The 17,537-nt window shown below is 44.5% G+C and overlaps 1 protein-coding gene across 5 annotated transcripts in view; it reads right to left on the reverse strand.

The window, feature by feature from the left end:
* COL4A5 (collagen type IV alpha 5 chain) overlaps positions 1–17,537 on the reverse strand; it is a 100,260-nt gene that overhangs the window by 61,016 nt on the left and 21,707 nt on the right. For 4 of the 5 annotated variants that reach the window (XR_013538803.1, XM_072981248.2, XM_072981249.2 and 1 more), the window contains exon 2: positions 2,408–2,467. Coding sequence is in view for 4 of the 5 variants with exons in the window: in XM_072981248.2 (XP_072837349.2) it covers positions 2,408–2,467 (60 nt within the window). In the remaining variant the exon portion in view is untranslated. Of the gene's footprint in view, positions 1–2,407; positions 2,468–10,104; positions 10,138–17,537 lie in introns of those variants that run through there. The other variant, XM_078380788.1, reaches the window with a different exon arrangement.

A 17,537-nucleotide genomic window follows, 5' to 3' on the forward strand; every position in this document is an offset into this window, starting at 1 on the left:
GCAGGCCAGGTGGAGCGACTGAGCGTCACGTAGAACTCCTGCCTCCACGGCCAGGCTGAGGTGCTCCGTCAACAAGCCCCGGCTGATTTGCACAAGGATTAGAGGAAACGAAGAGGTACGTGTGGCGCGCGTGTGCTTTCAATCCCAACAAGGGAATGGCAGGGGATGTATTCTGACGCCTGCTCTTGTGTTCACGATGTGGAACAGCTGCCGCCAGAGAGGAAAAGGGTGTTGCCTCACGTTCTTAAATTAAGAAGCCCGACCCCAATGTTTCGGAGCTTCAGCTCCCACCTACTTCAGGCGGCTTGGCAAATGCTGGGGGATGATGGGAGCTGTAGACCAGCAACATTTGGGGGATGATAAGAATGGAAGACCAGCAGTATCTGGTCCACCTTGGTCTACAGCTTAGCCCTTCTGCAGAGGATGGCTAGAATGTTACTGGGATTACAACTTTCAAAATCCTCCAACCACTATGGCGATGGATAACCTGGCTGGAGGATTCTGGGAGTTGTTGTAAAAAAAATTAACTATCCAAAGCCTTGAGGAAGAAAACACTGATTTCTCTCATCTCTGTTTCCAACTAACCACTGTTTAACATCAACTCAGAACTTTAAACTCTGGTTAGTTTTAGTTTTCACTCATTAAAACAACACCGTTTCATAAACCAGCATTTGAACTGCACTCAACATTGCCACACGGAGCATTAATATGAATTATATGACAGTTTTCTAAACCACCGTTTAAGAAAGCTCCATTTTTGGTATACAAATCTCACTATCCCTCAGATATCATGTCCAGGGGATTCTGGGTGTTTGTGTGTTTTGTTTTGTCTTTAAAAAAAAAAAAAAAAAAACCTTCATGTTTCCAGGCTCTGGTTCAAAAGAATGAGACTAAACTGGAGTTTCATGAAACAGGAAGGAAAAAAATAATAACAACATCCTTAGGTTCAATCTGAGACTGGTTTTTGTATAAAGAGTTATGATCAAATTTTGCCCTCTGTTACCACAGAACTCTTTATTTGGAAGAGCAGACTAGAAGATATGCCTTGTGAAGGAAACTTTGCACGCAGGTCCCCCTGGATGTTTAAGGCAGTGGTTCCCAATCCTGGGTCCCAGATGTTCTTGGACTGCCAACTCCCAGGAATCCTGGCCACCGGAGCAAGTGGTGAAGTCCTCTGAGAGTTTTAGTCCAAGAACATCTGGGGACACAAGGTTGGCGATCCAACGTAAGGCAAGGGTTACCCTTATCAGCACATTTGAGGTCATTATGTGTTGCACGGAGATGGTCCCCCTTCCATCTGCCCCCAAATGTCTAGTATGAGAAGGTGGGGCAGAGTGTTCTTGCTGTCTTCTTCAAAACATCCATTGTTTTTTTTTAAAGCCCTCTGTCATGATGACAGAGGCTCATACTAAGACAGACGAGTGACCTCATGCAACCTTCCTTGGATGCCAAAAAGAGTAAGCCTCCAGGCTTAGCACATGTATATCCACCACGAACCTTGACAAGCATGTTTGCCAAGATGTGATCTCATTCATTGGAACCACCTGGAGTGAAAGGTGTACCCACACCCCTAGGCAGCTTCCATGACAGCGCCAGGCACAATATATCAGCACAGCGGAGTACCAACGCGGTCAGAAACATGTTAAAAATTATAAGGCACTAAACAGTGCTCACCAAATCAATGGGAAATCTTGGGGGGGGGGGGACTTTTAAGTGAGGATGTGCTTGAAATTCTATTTCACCCAGTCTGCTCTTCTCGCAGTCTTATGGACTACTAAAAACTAGATTATTTGATCTGATTGATGGATTGATTGTATTTTTATACCGGACCATCTAGTGGTCTTGCCACTACTCTGGGTGGTTTCCAGCAATAAAAGCAACATAATTCTGGACTCTGAAAAACAACCACATTCATTGGATTTCGTCATGCTAATTGTTTTTTTTTTTAAAAAACTGGAGGGCAAGCCAATGGATGCAGCCAATGCAAATGTTTACTGCAAAAGTAGCTTTTTCATGTTAAAACATTAAATCCAATGCATTATTTACAAGCTTCTTCTTCTTCTGTTTGACACATTATTTCCTATGCTCTACGGTCAAGGGTCCCACCCTTGGGTCTCCAGACATTCTTGGACTGCAACTCCCAGAAATCCTGGCTAGCACAGTTAGTGGTGAAGGCTTCTGGGAGTTGTAGTCCGAGAACATCTGGACACCCAAGATCGGGAACCTCTTCTCTAGGCCACTTTGATAGACTGCAGCCATCTAAGTTGACCACAACACGAATTTCCCAAAGACTATATTCCATGGAAAATTACAACCACATCAACCTTGTAATTCTTGAAAGGGCCCAGCAAGTCTTCAGTGGTGTCCCTAATAAATGGAACCAGAAGACGGTCTCCCCTTTGCTCACCTTTTCTCCTTTTTGTCCGCTGCAATCACATTTCAATCCAGATGAACATCCATGGCACGCCTACACAGACAATTAGGGAGGGGGGGAAAGGATGATTAGATGATTGGCAATCTATGAATCTGAACAACTGTTTGCACAAATGGTCCACTAACAGGGTAGGGTTTTTTTAAGGAGCTAAACACAAAAGCTGTCCATTAAAAAAGGAATTCACTGCTCGTGGAACATTAAAAGTAAACGAATGCCATAAAAGACTCTCAGGCTACAGGGAGTTTGCATCCTGCGGAACCTCCGTGATAAGCCAGTAGGTGGCGCTTTCTGCTCGCTGTTGAGAGAGACCAGTTTGCCATCATCCACCCATGTTGAGAGCAAGGTAGGATGAAACATCATCATCTATTGTTTATGTATGCCATAAAACATGTATTTTAACCATCCAAAGATAAAATTAGCATCCTATTGAAGAATGTTCGAAGGCAACCTCGAATTACGAATTTCTTCGCCCCTTTGTTTTGTTACTGCCCTCACTGCTGCTTGAACCACATGGAAAAGGCAAAAGAAACTGCAGGAGGGCGGTCTGGAGAGGAATGTTTGGCTCCCCAGGTGTTTTGGCCTACAATCTCCCATCAACCGCATCCCATATGGTCAAAGGTAATGGATAATGGGAGTTGTCATTCCAAAACACCTTTAAAGGACAAATCGCCCCTCAATTCATACCAAGAATTATATATAATTTACCAAGATTTGAATGTAAATGAGTTGTAATGAAAATCTGTGAGGAAAATTCCAACCTTCTGTCAATAGAACTCTAGCAATATTTTTATTTTGCGACTCTCCTTCGGTGCTCATGCTGTTTCTGGAAAAAAAACCTGAGGCAAGGTATTCGCCTTAATCAAGAGATGTTCATTGACTCCGGCCACCCCTGCCACAGTACCGTGGCCACAAGGTCTGTGGGAGCCAAGCGTTATCTTAAAAGCCTACTGAGAAGAATGTTAGGGAGAAATCCAGGCAAAGATTTGAGGGGGAAAAGATAAGAGAATGAGGTGGGGGAAAGCCATTTGTTCATCCTCAGGAGTACTGCCACCAGCTTTGGTGGCCTGGTTGTCTTGCTTTCAGTTGTGTTAAGAACAACAAAAACAACATGCCGTCCAGTCAATCCTGACTTTCAGTGACCCTTTCCAAAGTTTTCCAGGTAGAGAATATTCAGAAGAGAGAGGGACAGATAGATAGACAGACAGACAGACAGACAGACAGCCTAGAGGATGGAGGAATACTGGGGACTTACAGTCCGAAGAAGTCATTTCCTCAAAATTTGGTAAAATCTCTATCCAGGAAAACAACTATTTCAGAAAAAAGCACATTTCTCATTTCTTCAGCCTGCCCATGGAGCAACATCAGAGGGGGATTCCATCACATGCAAGAAAGACGGGGCGTTCCTTCTTCCTAGACAGAGAAGCAGCTGATAGCGAGGGCGAAGCAATTAAAACATAGCATCATCTCACAAGAGGCCACTCTGTAGAGACCATATAGGCAATTCGTCAAGCAGCGAAATGCCGCAGCTGCAACGCTTCACACACCGCATGGTAAGGTTCACATACCAATGGCTGGGGGCTCAGGAAAGAGTTAAAAATTAACTTCACGACTCATTAACTGAATGCCCCACTCACACAATGAAGCTTGGCTCCCTTCTCTACAGCCGCCCACACACTTCCAAGTCCCAGCGAACAAACAGCTCTCCAAGTTGTGAGTCCACCACAAACACACAGCCCGGCCATGAACCACTAACTCAAAGATCATTCACACCCTGCCCTTCTCTGGAACCCACAAAGCCTCCTCACCACACAACACAACGCCGTTAAGTTCAGAAAGCCAACAATCCACACCAGGGCAAGGCTTTTATTAGGATCCGTCAGAATATTATAAAGTAGCCGAGAAGGCTCTCATGTGCTCCAGGATCAAGTTGAAGAGGAAGAAAGGTTGTATCAGGTTGCACGGATCCAGTATTTCTTCCTGCACAGAAAATGACATGCATTTTTCATACACATTTTCCCTAATATACAGGGGATTGGGTGCCTTGTACACGTATTTTCTAGTGTACACATTTTTGTGCAAATTCTCCTTCGACTGAAGCAGACCTGTGCACACTCTTCAATGGTGTGCGTATTTCGCCACTCCCGTTTTTTAAAAGGTAGGCATGCTTTTATATGTATTTTGCTTCCCTGCGAGTTCTACAAACTTGCACACGTCTTGAGGCACGTTCTGCGCCCTAATCTGTCCGGGAGACCCAAAGTGGGGATATTTATCAAGAATCCAAATGCCGACAACATTTTCTTCTGTGTCTTGCTGGGAGGGGAGTCATTACTCACCATCTCTACAGTTTATAACAGTGTTCTGCTGGTATGCAGCAGGAATTTAGCAGACAGAATATCGGCATAACCCCGCAAAGAATGAGCTCTGGCTGCTAGAATGCTAACATGTTCCCCACCTGGAAGAGTGGAAAACTTAAGCAGTTACCCGGTCTTGTATCAGCTCCTATAAAAACATTATTGTTGTTACCCGTCTCTGTTGTTTTTATAATAGCTGAGTTTTGGTGCTATATAGCTCAGTGATTTAGATCTCTGGCTGTGGAGCCAGAGGTTGTGAGTTCGATTCCCTGCTTGGCATCCCAGGAGAGCCAGCCTGTGTAGCCTTGGGCAAGCTGCACAGTCCCAAGGCTCCCCCTAGAGGTAGGGAATAGGAATACGCTCTACCTAGAAACTGGAAACGGTTGCCCTAAGTCCAAATTGACTCGACAGCACATTATTATTATTACGGCAACCTTACAACAGCAAACCTGAAAATTCCCTTCTAGCCAGTAGCATTTTAGTCCTGATGTACTGGAATTTGGGACCTTTTCTCCTTAAGGGGTTGGCACAGGTATGGCTGTTGGTTTGATTGATTTGTTTTTAAATGAGAACTATTCTGATTCTTCTTAGCTTGTAAAAACATTTAGTTGGGAGAGAGAAAGAGAAAGAAAGATTAAAGAGGTAGGAGTCGAAGCTTAGAGGGAACATTCTGTACTAAACAGAGTCAAACAAGCAGGCAAATCCCGTTTGTTACCTCTCCAGACTGCGTGCGTTTGCACCGTCTCCTCCTTCCGACATGACTGGGCTAAGAGGTGGGTGACCTTTTCCCTACCTGGCTGGCATCGCCAATGCCCTGGCTCCTTGCCCAAGCGAACCGCCACAGGCCCAGCCAAGAAGAGAAGCACAGCAGGGCAAACCCCCATCAGAACAGGATGCTTACGGCTGTTGCTTCTGGAAAGGAGGCGATTTTCTTTTGTGGTTGCAAGAAAGCTTCACATAACTGTGATTCCCTCTTTCCCCCCCCCCCCACCCCTTTCAGCCTTTTCAAAAAGACACCCCCCCTAGGCTGATAAACCCGAGAACCTCATGCTTGCCTTCAGTCCTGGCCCTGCCTATAATTTTAAAACAGATCTGAAATGCCATTAAAAAAAAAAAACAGAAACATATGTAGCCAAATGGGGCAAGGATCAAAAACTTTATTTTGCTTTGATTTTTTTTAAAAAAAGAATGTATCTTAATTATCAATCTACATTCTACACAATCTACATTGCACATTAAATATGCTTTCTATAGGCCTGCGTATCCTATCTAGTCATGTGTTCTATGGTGTGTGTGCAGATCACAGGACTGAAAATGGGTTATTTATAGGGATACTTGACAAGGAGGTGGAAAAGTGCACATTATTAAATGGTTGGTCGATCTACTTGTTGTCCACTTTGACTTTTATCAAGCCTTCAAGGTGTAGAGCAGGAGTTTCTCTGGACAAGACTACTTCCTTGAAAACACTGGGATTCTCAACAGCCGTCTCCTCCAAACTGTTGCTCTCCAGATGTGTTAGCCTACCAAACCCATTATCCCCACACACAGAGGGTGTTTAGTTCAGGGGTCAGCAACTGTGGCCCTCTACATGTGTTCAGCCCCCTAAGTCCTAATCACCCTAGCCAATAACAAGGCATCAGGTCAGTTAAAGCAGTCCGGAAGGATCTTATTGACCTGATTTCATCTAGCCTACAGAAGACGCCCAGTTGAGGAGGCAGCTAGCTGGGCGATGGGTCTTGCAATCCCACATATCTGGAGGGCCACCAGGTTGAGAGAGAGAGAGCACAAGCTTCACCACTCGAGGGCAGGCCCACTTCACCAGTGGCAGCCACCTAAAAGATTATACATGAAATATATTTCCACTTTGGGCAGGTTGTGGAAGTAATTACAGTAGAGGAAGCCTTGTGGAACATCTGAGAGCCAGTGCAGTGGAGCAGAAAGATGGTGGACCTAGGTTCCGATCCCTACTCAGCCATGGAAACTGACTGGGGGTGACAATGGGAAGCCGCCCCGATTCCTTGCATATCTCACATCACTGTCGCTGGAAGGAAAGGAACATCTTCTCCAAATGGAAGGCATGATTTGGTGACTAGGTAGCATCCCTGTGGTCTTTGGTTCACCCCTGGTTGCGCAACATGTGGCCGTCCAGCTATTGCTGGCCTGCAATTCTCATGAGTCCTGGCCATCATCAGCCAATGGCAGGTTCCAATCCAAATAAATCTGGAGAAAGCCACATGCAAACTATCCCTAGTTTATCCTATAGTGGTGGTTCTCAGCCTTGGGTCCCCAGATGTTCTTGGGCTGCAATTCCCAGAAATTCTGGCCATCACTGCTAGTGGTGAGGGCTTCTGGGAGCTGTAGTCCAAGAGCACCTGGTTGACTCAAGGTTGGGAGCCATTATTCTAGATCAGTGGTTCTTAACCTTTGGGTTACTCAGGTGTCTTTGAACTGCAACTCCCAGAAACTCCAGCCAGCACAGCTAGTGGTGAAGGCTTCTGGGAGTTGCAGTCCAAAAACACCAGAGTAACCCAAAGTTAAGAACCACTGTTCTAGATCACTGCTTCCCAACCTTGGCTCCCTAGACATTCTTAGACTGCAACTCCCAGAAATCCTGGCCTGCACAGCTAGTGGTGAAGGCTTCTGGGTATTGTAGTCCAAGAACATCTGGGGACCCAACGTTGGGAACCACTGCCTTGAAGGGAAGGAGATGCAATTGTATGGAAACAGAACATGCTGTGCAGAAAAAACACAAGATTAGGTCTTTGCTCAGCTGCTCTGTTATATATGGTTTAAATGTGACAAAAATCTATAGAGCTGAGGGGATAAAACACACATCTTCTCCAACTTATCAAACTGTGGTAAATGACCTGAGGTAGAGGTCAGTGGAACAAATCCACTAATCTGCCAGCTTGGATGATGGCCATATTTTCAGAGAAATATTTGTGCTGACTGCAAGTGTGTTTTTCTTCCAGAAGTTCAACACTGCTCTTTAAGGCACAACACCTCCCGGAAGTTACATTCACCACTGGCTTCCGAGCCTGGCAAATGCTCTCCCGTGGGTCTCTGGCTCTCTGAAGGAAAATAAAGGTGGGCTTTCTGACCCCCAAATTAGGGAAATGTGGAGTCAACGCAACCCTGTCGCCAAGAACAGATTTCCCTCAGACTGCCTTGAAAAACAACCTTCAAAACAGGTTATGCAAACAGATTATAATTTGGAAGAGACTCTTTTGCTGCAGAATAAGGGATTTTCCTCTGTCGTATCGAAACATCTTTGCCCCACCTTATCTCTGAGGAGTTACAGGTGGCTTCACAAGCCCATAATTTAACAATTCATAGTATCTTTCAGTTCACAGTGTAGAGGTTGAAGACTGTGGCAGAAAGCCAACGTGCAACAGCAGGCAAAGCATTTAAAATATTTAATCAACGGAGACAGCTCAAAAATTACATATTTAAATGGCGCACAGAAGGCTCTTCTGAAAAGGAAGCTCTTCAGCAGCTTCTGAAATCCCATTCCTTATGAGGGGATGTGGGTGTCTCTGGAAAGGACCCCCAGAGCCTGACACAGTCACAAAATAGGCCCCATCCTAAACCCTAACTATATTTTGGGTACAATGCATCAGAGGGTGGAGAACACTGTTAGAACTCATGAGACTTCTTGTTACACAAACCCTGGCTACAGCAGTAATAGTGCAAAGCCTGGTGGAGGGAAGACAGTCCTGGCAAGTCTTGCCTGCCCTGCCTCTGTGACATCACAAAGGCCCTCCCCCCTTTGACATCTCAAGGACCTGCCCATGAGTTCAGGTTTTGGCTTTGAAGAGTTAGGGAATGGGATACTGGCAACCTTAATGTCAACAGATTTGGGGGACATATAGGAAACATTCATTTCAAGCGGGGACTCACATACTTCTCTGTAATGATGGGGGTCACAAAATTGGGTGGCCACCTTCTGGACCAAAGGCAGTTTCTAAATACTCTTCAAAGGAGAAGATGTTGAAATAATCCAGAAGCCCTTGTACACTAAGAATGGCAATATGCCACACATTGCTTGTTAGAGTTTTGTTCGCTACCTTGTGTGATGGGGGGGGGGCTTTTATAGGCTGGGATGATTGGCACTGACCAATCATTCTTTTCAGCCTTTGAGTTCAAAGACAGCCCTGTCTCTCTGCTGAGTGTCTTTTCCCCCTCTCTGCCTTTGGTTGGTGGCAGCTGCCAGTTTGCTGTTGATCTGTTCTGTTGGTTGCTGAGTATGTGTGCAGTAAAGAAAGCACACAAGTCTGTAATTTTAAGCAATTGTAAGTACAATTGTAAGTAAAGAAACATTTTAAATTCTTTCTCCTACAAATATCTCAGAGTGAATTACTGTGACTTTAAGTGCCAGTTGGGGTGGACTCTGGGGAAATGCAGCTCTTCTTCGCTGTGGATCTCTGTACTTCTGGTAAAGAGAATTTTACGAGAAATTCAAAACTCTGCCACATTACTAACTTTATCCTATATTTTAAATTAGATTAATCCAGGGGAATGGGGAAATCTGGCTCCCAGACCACGTGGCGCTCTTGCCCTACTCTGTGATCACTGCTGCTTCACTTCAGTAGCAGCAGACGAGGTAAAAAATTTAAAACAAAGCACACGGGGCAAAACATGCTTTGTTTTCAAGAGGAGTCCTAGGCAGCTACCGGAAGCCAAGCTGGTTCCCCACAGAAGAAATACAACTGCATGTGGTTCAAAACACACAAACCGCTACTGATACAGTATAGACACCCCAGGGTCAACAGATGTCCAGAGATAGTTACTGAATCCAAACTGAATTCCTTTCAGGATGTTTTCCATCCAGCCCTACCTTTCAGAGACATTTAAAAACAATCGCGAGCCCAGCAAGGATTCACAAGATTACTCCCAAAAGCCTCTTTTCCTTTGGCAACCTAGAAAACAGAGGTAGAAACTCCATAAGCCCTGCCAGATGTTGACAGATTCGAATTCCCATGTGCAACAGCCATCCTGTCCAGTAGTCAAGAAACGGCCACTGTCAGAGTCTAAGATGGTTTGGGAACCTCATACAATTGGCTGTGCTGATTAAAGCTGATTGAAGGTCATCTAAAGCCATCCGGAGAGCCCATGATTCCCCTCCTCTCTAATGGAGGGCTAATTTTTTTTGGACAATATCTCCCAGAATCCCCCAGCCAGTAAGGTTCTTTAAAATAACTTCTCCAGGCTTAGTAACTGAGGCAGGAAGCCTCTGCACTATCGGCATTCAGGATTAAAAGCATGGAGGTATGCAGTCTTGAGAGGTAGTGTTCCTTAAATATTTACAGAAGGCCCGACCTCCTTGGCTGATTCCATCCATTTGCCTCGCAAAACACACATTCCAGAGCCCAGTCAAGAGGATTTCGCCCATCAATGCCCATTCAAGGGCCGAAAACGGTTTCGCACGGCATAAATTTGCGTCCAAAGGTCAAAAAGCAATTCTTCTTCCTCCTTCTCTTGTAAGAGAGTCCCATGTAGAAATCTTTCCCTGTCTTCACACATTAACCCTCTCTCTCTCTCTCCACTTCAGAAAGAAGCCACCACAGAAGCTTCGCTGAAGCCCCTCAACAGATTCGCTGCCTTGACGCTTGGTGGCCGGCGCTCTCCTCGCCAGCAGCGAAGGAAGTTCAACGTGCAGCCCAATCAACCCAACATATTGAACAGGGCAGGAGGTTCCTGTCATGTTCTTTACCTCAGGCTGCAAAATCTCCTGGGCAGGCTCAGAACAGGCAGCTTTATCATTGGCCACAGCCACCCGTGGTCTCCTCTACCGGTGACCTCTGTATGGCTACCCTGGCCATCAGATGCAGAACTGAATGTGAAGCAGATAAAAGGCAATAACCACAGGGAAGGTACTGGGAAGGAGGACAGCAACCACCCACTGAAAAAACTGCCTACATGAGCCCTTGGGGGGGGGGGGAGAATCCTACTCCAAGGAGGCTCTGAGAACATCATTAACTCTAAAAACTCCAGGATTAGATCTCTAAGCCCATTGCCGAAGCTTGCTGGATGGACCTAATGAAAGGTCAACAGAGTTCAACCACTCCCCATGATTCTGAGCTACGAAAGCCATCAGCACATTCCTAAGCTCAGAGGGAGATGGAAGACCAACAGAGATGATTTTTTTTTTTTTGCCTGGGAGCGATAGTGTTGTCTCACGGGAAGCCTCCTTTGACTAGGGGTTCTCGACTTTTGGGGATTGGACACCCCCATCGGTCACTCTATCAGAACCTGACCTCGCCCGAGAAAGAAGCTAAATCCCACTTCCCCCAAAATGGCTACATGTGAAATAATTCCATTGATTGCAACCTCAGAGTATGTCTACACTACACTTGCAGCAGTTTGATGCCACTTTAACTGTCAATGGCTCCATCCTATGTTGTTGCAATGTGCTGTCAAGTCATCCTTGACCTAGGGCGACCCCCTGAATGAGGGATCTCCAAAATGCCCGGCCCTCAACAGTCCTGTTCAGCTCTTGCAGACTCCAGCTTGTGGCTTCCTTTAGAGAGCCAGTCCATCTCATATTGGGTCTTCCTCTCATTCCTGCTGCCTTCAACCTTTCTCAGCATGATTGTCTTTTCCAAAGAATCCTCTCTTCTCATGATCTGCTGCCCAAGATAGGACCACCCCACCTTCAACTCTATTTTTGCTGCTAGAAATCGTTTCTAGGAGATCCTGGAATGTCAAGTCTTGATGAGTTTTGCTGTAGTGCACAAGTGCTCCAAAACGAGAATCAAATTTTGATTTCTTCACCTATATTGAATATTCTGCAGGATAGAGCCATAGCTGAGAAAGCAGCATCGACATGCTGTTAATTTTTTTTAGCATAGACACACTCCCTGCATTACATGTATTCCAGATGTTCTTCCAATGAGTCACATCACTGGCAAAGTCCGGGCATATCCCTCCATGATCAGACTCCGAGTTGCCCCTTGGCGTTCAGTTCATTCATTCTTTTCACCTCCTGGTATTCTTTTCTTCAAACATCACTTTCCTTAACTACCCAAGATAACATATTTGGTATTTCAGCAGGCAGAATGATACGCCACTGTCAGAGCAACCTTAGATAAGGAAGGAGTGGGATAACTCTGTGCGATAACCAAAAATTTCAACATAGGAAACTCTTCTGCGGTCGGTCTATCCAAAAGATTACGGGCTTTCAAGTTTTCCCCATTGTATTTAACGGAGAGTTAAATCTAAGCAAACAGAAGCAAGGCTCTTAGCCTCCAGACAAATTAACCTGCATTCTTAGCCCTGCAGGAAGACAGCATTACCCCAGTGTTACAACATCAAACAGTTTTTCCCTGCAGACAGTTAAAAATGTCCTTATCTTTGAATTAATGGTTGCTGGAAAGTTAGGGATGGTGAAACAAGCTAATCTCAGCTCAAGTGAAGTGGCTTGAAAGCTGCCTTCTTGAGCCGAGGGTTTTTCCCCCCCTTAAAGGAGTGCCATCATCCTCAAAAGCATAAAATGGTTCCGGGCAGAGTAAGAGCCCTCTCTCACTTTTGTGAAATCACAACACTGTAGCTTTTGTCTGTTCAGAAACATGTACTCTTATTGAAGATATGAAGTTGCTGTTTTCATCTATGCTACACTCCTGAACTTAGAAAGTTACTTTCATACCCTTACTGATTACTGTTCTTGTTCCAAGGGCTCAAACAGTAGAGAGTTTCTATTATAAATAGCATTTTTAAGTCTCACCAGGAGCAATATTTGAGGGCGAGCCCCAGGATTACATGCCCCCATCCTCAACCCACTCTGGTGCATCTACAAGTGGGAAGGAAACTGGAAAGATCACAAACTGGGTTTAAACTAACCATATTTTGTCGCTGCTTAAAATGTAGTAACAAATCCAGGTCGTTGAAACCTTGGAAGCGAACATGTCAGCTTTCTCCTCCTCAAATCTACAATGGGGACTAGAAAGGAGGGGGCATGCTTGAGACCAATAACTTCTTCTTCATCATCATCATCTTAGAACTGCAGAGCTAAAAGGGACACCTACGGATCGTCGAGTCCAGACCTTGTGAAGGAGGCACCGTGGGGGAATCGAACTCCCAACTTCTACTCTAAACCTCTGAGCTATAATGGAGGCCAGCCTTGTGCTGTTCACACATTCGCCCAACTCTACTGGAATTTCGTCAGGCAAATTGGCATTGTGCTGTTCACACATTCGCCCAACTCTACTGGAATTTCGTCAGGCAAACTGGCAGAGTGGGACCCAGTTTGTCAATTGGAGCGCCCGAATCTCCAAATTCTGTGCCAACTCAAAAACCATTACCTATATGAGAGGATATTCCCACCCTTTCCCCAAAAGCATGTATTCCTGGAGAGGATAAATAGGTGCCCAATGCATACGTTTAGGGAAATCGTGCCTTTTTTAAAAATGCAAGAAAATTCACAAAATGATGAAGAAACTGCTCTGAACAGACTTCTCGCTGAATACATTCGAAACTGCCATGAGTCACTTACAAGCGGAGTGACCTAACCCTGAAATTAATCTGCACTCTAGCGTTGCATAGAAGTTGGATTGGAATGAATTCAGTATGAATTCCAAAATGTCACGGAAAAAACACTGTATACTCTGATAACAAAAGGAAAGCAGTGATCTGGAATTTAACCCCCCCCACCTGCGGTTTCCTGGCTAAGGGGTTTAGTCCCTCATGCAGGTCAAAGGCAGACAAAACATCACATTACCAAATTTTCCCACCTGCCCAGACACGAACGCTTTAGCAAACAGAAAATCTGGGAGGTGTCTTGACACAGGCAGAAAGCCACTGAACGCTGCCAGGCACAGTCACGTATAGGCACATAATTCTGGCTCGGGGTGAAACATCTACAGAAATGGTGAGCAGTTCCAGTTGAGCAGGAGTCAAAGTCATGCAGGGTTTTCTCTTTATAATGCTACATCTAATTCTAGTCCCAACTAACGAGACCCACTGAAATCAGTAGAAGTTATACAACCGGTAACTAACGAGACCACAGCCGTTGGGACTAAAATTGGATTCCATTATAATCCATCACTGTGGAAAACACAGGCCAACATCCTGTTGAAACGCCCACCTGGGCAACAGTAACCCAGGAAGCAGTTTGCCGTATTAGACAGGGTGTCTGTCACATGTCAATTTCAGGATGAGTAGAGTACCAAGAAATGTCATATATCATGGTTTTCTTCAGTCAGGGAGTTCAATTCTCCCACTGGGAGAAGAGCCATCCTGGGTAGCCTTGGGCCAGCTGCGCAGTCCCAGGGTGCCCCCCAGAGGAAAGGGATGGTAAAGCACTTCTGAGTACTCTCTATCTGGAAAAAATCTGGAAAGGGTCACCCTAAATCAAACTTGACTTGACAGTGTGGATTTTTGTTGTTGTTGTTTCTAAGGCGGAAATATGACATTTGGGGGCACAGATGTTCTCTCTGAAACGCCAGTGATACCTGAGTAGGAAAGGTTGGCTTCTACAGAGGAATTGTAACACTTCCACAGTATCAATAGTTTCTTGTTCAAGAACACATCGTCAAAGGAGGAGGAAGAAGAACAGAGCTAATTTTTGGACTCCGACTTCTCAAATATTCTATCTAGCATGGCCGCCCAGGGTTGTAGTTTTTTAAAAAGTAACTTTACCAAGTTCAGGGGAGGGGGATGTGGCCTCTAAAGGATATTAGTTACCTGTTCTCCTTTCTTGACAAAGTACTCACTGAGAAAGAAAGAGGTATCACACCATGCTGTGGACCAATAACAACCGGCTGGCAAGTTCACTTCAATTTATGACAACTGCTTCCTTTAAACTCAACTTCTTCCGACTTCCATTCCACCAATTACAGTATCATGAACCTAGTCCCACCATGAACAGGAAGAAAAGCCTGCCAGTGGCCATTTTATCCCATTCATACGTCTGCAGGCTTTCTATAAGAGTAACCAGTTAAGAGTCAGTATTGAACGAAAACAGAGTTTTGTGATGACTTGAAAACTCAGCCCTAAATCCACTTTACGGCCAGTCTCAACCAGAACTGTCCCACTAGAGCAATAAGATTTACACAAGGTATTGAATGACTGTTCAATTAATAACATTTACACAAACTGATTCCATGTATCCACTCTACTTGAGAAATTGACACAAAGACCTAACATGTTTTATTAGGAACAAGCTTTGCGAATGGTAGAAAACTTATTTAGATACTTCAGACCACAAACGTTTGCACCCAACGAAGCTTCTTTGCATTTTGCAGTTCCGCAACCCTCTGTGTTTTGTCGTAACAGACAAACAGGGATACAGAAAGTTTCAGAGAGTGCAAATTGCAGGGCTATTACTAGAAGTAAACACAAAGCAAAATAATAATGGAGTTAGGAAATAAAAATTGTAATAATACTGGCGAGCATAAAGTATCCTGCCATGACAACTGCCCACTACGAAGGTAATTAACTCTTACTAATTCTATGAAAATAAGCACAGATCCTCTTTGATATTTGTGCTTACACAATGCTTAGTTGTACGACACAAATGGAGACACTGAGTTTGCACAAGAGGAATCCCATAGGCCGTGCACAAGCAGGCGGTCTCTGAAACGTTGGCCTCACAAGACTGACCAAGCAAGGCCACCACTGACAGAACTTTGATTTTTACTGATGGTGGATAAGATTCGGCTCAAGTCAACCACTTGGATTAATTCTGCACTTGTTTAGAACCACCGCTTTAAAGTTCTAATCACCGGTTGGAAGGAAGCAAACATTTTTGCCCATTAACGAGTCTCTGAAACGGGGAACCACCATTAAATGAGGAAAAGGAGCTTTCTGTGGTCCGAAGGAGAGGGGGTGAGCCCCGTGCCCTTTCTTGCTCTCTTATCTTGTCTTCTTAAAACGTCCATGTATAAGACCTTCCTTCCTTTTCCCGAAGTTCCTAAGCCTATATTGTTCATGGAAAAATTTACCAGCACTGCTTTTTGAAAGGTTAAACTACTTAGCTGAGGTTTCTTTCCCTCTCGGAGTACCGTCCCTTTGAAATCTGCACAATGCTCGGTCTGTTCAGACTTGCTGGGGACTTTGAGGAGCGGCCGGGGGGGGGGGAATGTCACACCAGTAGCCACAGTTCTATCTTGTGAGCTTTCATCTCGGTACATGCGACAGGCAGGGTGATAAGTTGGTTGAAGAAACCTCAAGGCATCCAATTATAGGAGACAAGCTTCTCCCACGGAAAGCTACACAGTTCAGCAGGGTCACGAGGAGAGCAGGACGGAGGCAAAGAGCCCAAAACACCTGTAAAGATCCATCTTCAACACATTCGTGTGTGCATGGACATGTATAGACACACCGCCACCATTTCACACACACAAATTAAACACTGGGATGACCAATGTTGTTCCCCTCAAGGGAGATGCAGCCCATCTCACAACAAATGCAGCAAACAGTAAATCGCCTAGAGAAATGGCCTCTGAAATAACATGACACCATGTTTATGTGCACTTTTCTGGCGATTCTCTGAATGGGGACAAACAGGGTGAATAAGAATCATCACTTCTTTACTTCAGTGACCTCAGAGTCTTACAGAATACACAGTTTGGAAGTAAATAGTAATACATAGCTTAGTTAATGGTAACTAGTTACTTTTGGGTAAAAAGTAATGCAATGAGTAGTTAAAAATCATTATCAACTGAATTGTTGCAGGCTCTGTAGTAAACATGCGTGGGAAGGAATATGAGCAGGACCATTGTTCCCCCTGACTACCTCCACCATCATGTGCCAAAAATTGGATTTTGGACGGCTGAAGGTTTCACCCAGCTCAGCCTCTTGCCAAAGATGCCGGTAGCTCCTGGTTTTGAGCAGCCAGGATATAATGGAGTTGATTTTTTAGTAAATCTGGCACTCGCTTGTAGGTCTTTAAACTACTAAACCCCCTGAGACTTGCTACCTAGAGAGGTTCCAGATGGTACTCATTACAGGCCAGATTCATAAAGCTCAGCTTTATGGGCTCCTCCTTTGTATAAAGCGAGCCTAGCAAAATGAAAAAGGCAGAGATCCGTCAGCTACATGTTTAGAAGCTTTTGTGACCATCTTGCCTTTGTTTGCTTTAAAAAAAGTAAAAGAAGGGGGAAACCCCACATTTTTTGCCGGCTACCGAATCAAGCAGAATGCCCAGAACTAGATTCGTGAGACACATTCTCTGCACGTGTGGCAATATGGCAGTAGAGTGGAAGACACTGCCTTGATACGGTTTTGCAACCTTCATTTTAACCCAAGCGATTTTGGGGAAAATATAAGACCTTCCCCAGTAATTTATTTTGGAAAAAAAATAGCCCAACTAAAAAGAAATGAAAGCATTTGCAGGTGGTGTGTGTGATAATGATGATGATGACACAGTCAACATTTGCTGTTAACACAAATTCCTTGGATCTTAGCTTTCATCACATTGGTTTGGAGTGCTTGCTCTTGTGTAGCCAAAAATAAGATTTCTTTGGTTTCTTTCTTAATGGTCCCCAGTTCTAGGCCCATGTCGAATTATGATCATGCTTTCCATCAATATCTCTCAGGTGTTCTCCGTGTAGTGGTTTATTTTTTCCAAGCATTTAATTTATTTTCAAATTGCTGTTTCTTATACTGAGCCTTTGTTTCTGTTGTTTTCAAAATATTCTCCATTTTCACTGCCATAAGTAATTTTTCATATTTTTCTCTAGAAAAAAAGATGAAACTATGTTGTACCTCATCTGTGAATGTCCAAAGACTGCACAAACAAATTATAAAATTAG

The sequence above is a fragment of the Pogona vitticeps genome, chromosome 11, assembly GCF_051106095.1.
Source record: "Pogona vitticeps strain Pit_001003342236 chromosome 11, PviZW2.1, whole genome shotgun sequence".
Lineage (NCBI taxonomy): Eukaryota > Metazoa > Chordata > Lepidosauria > Squamata > Agamidae > Pogona > Pogona vitticeps.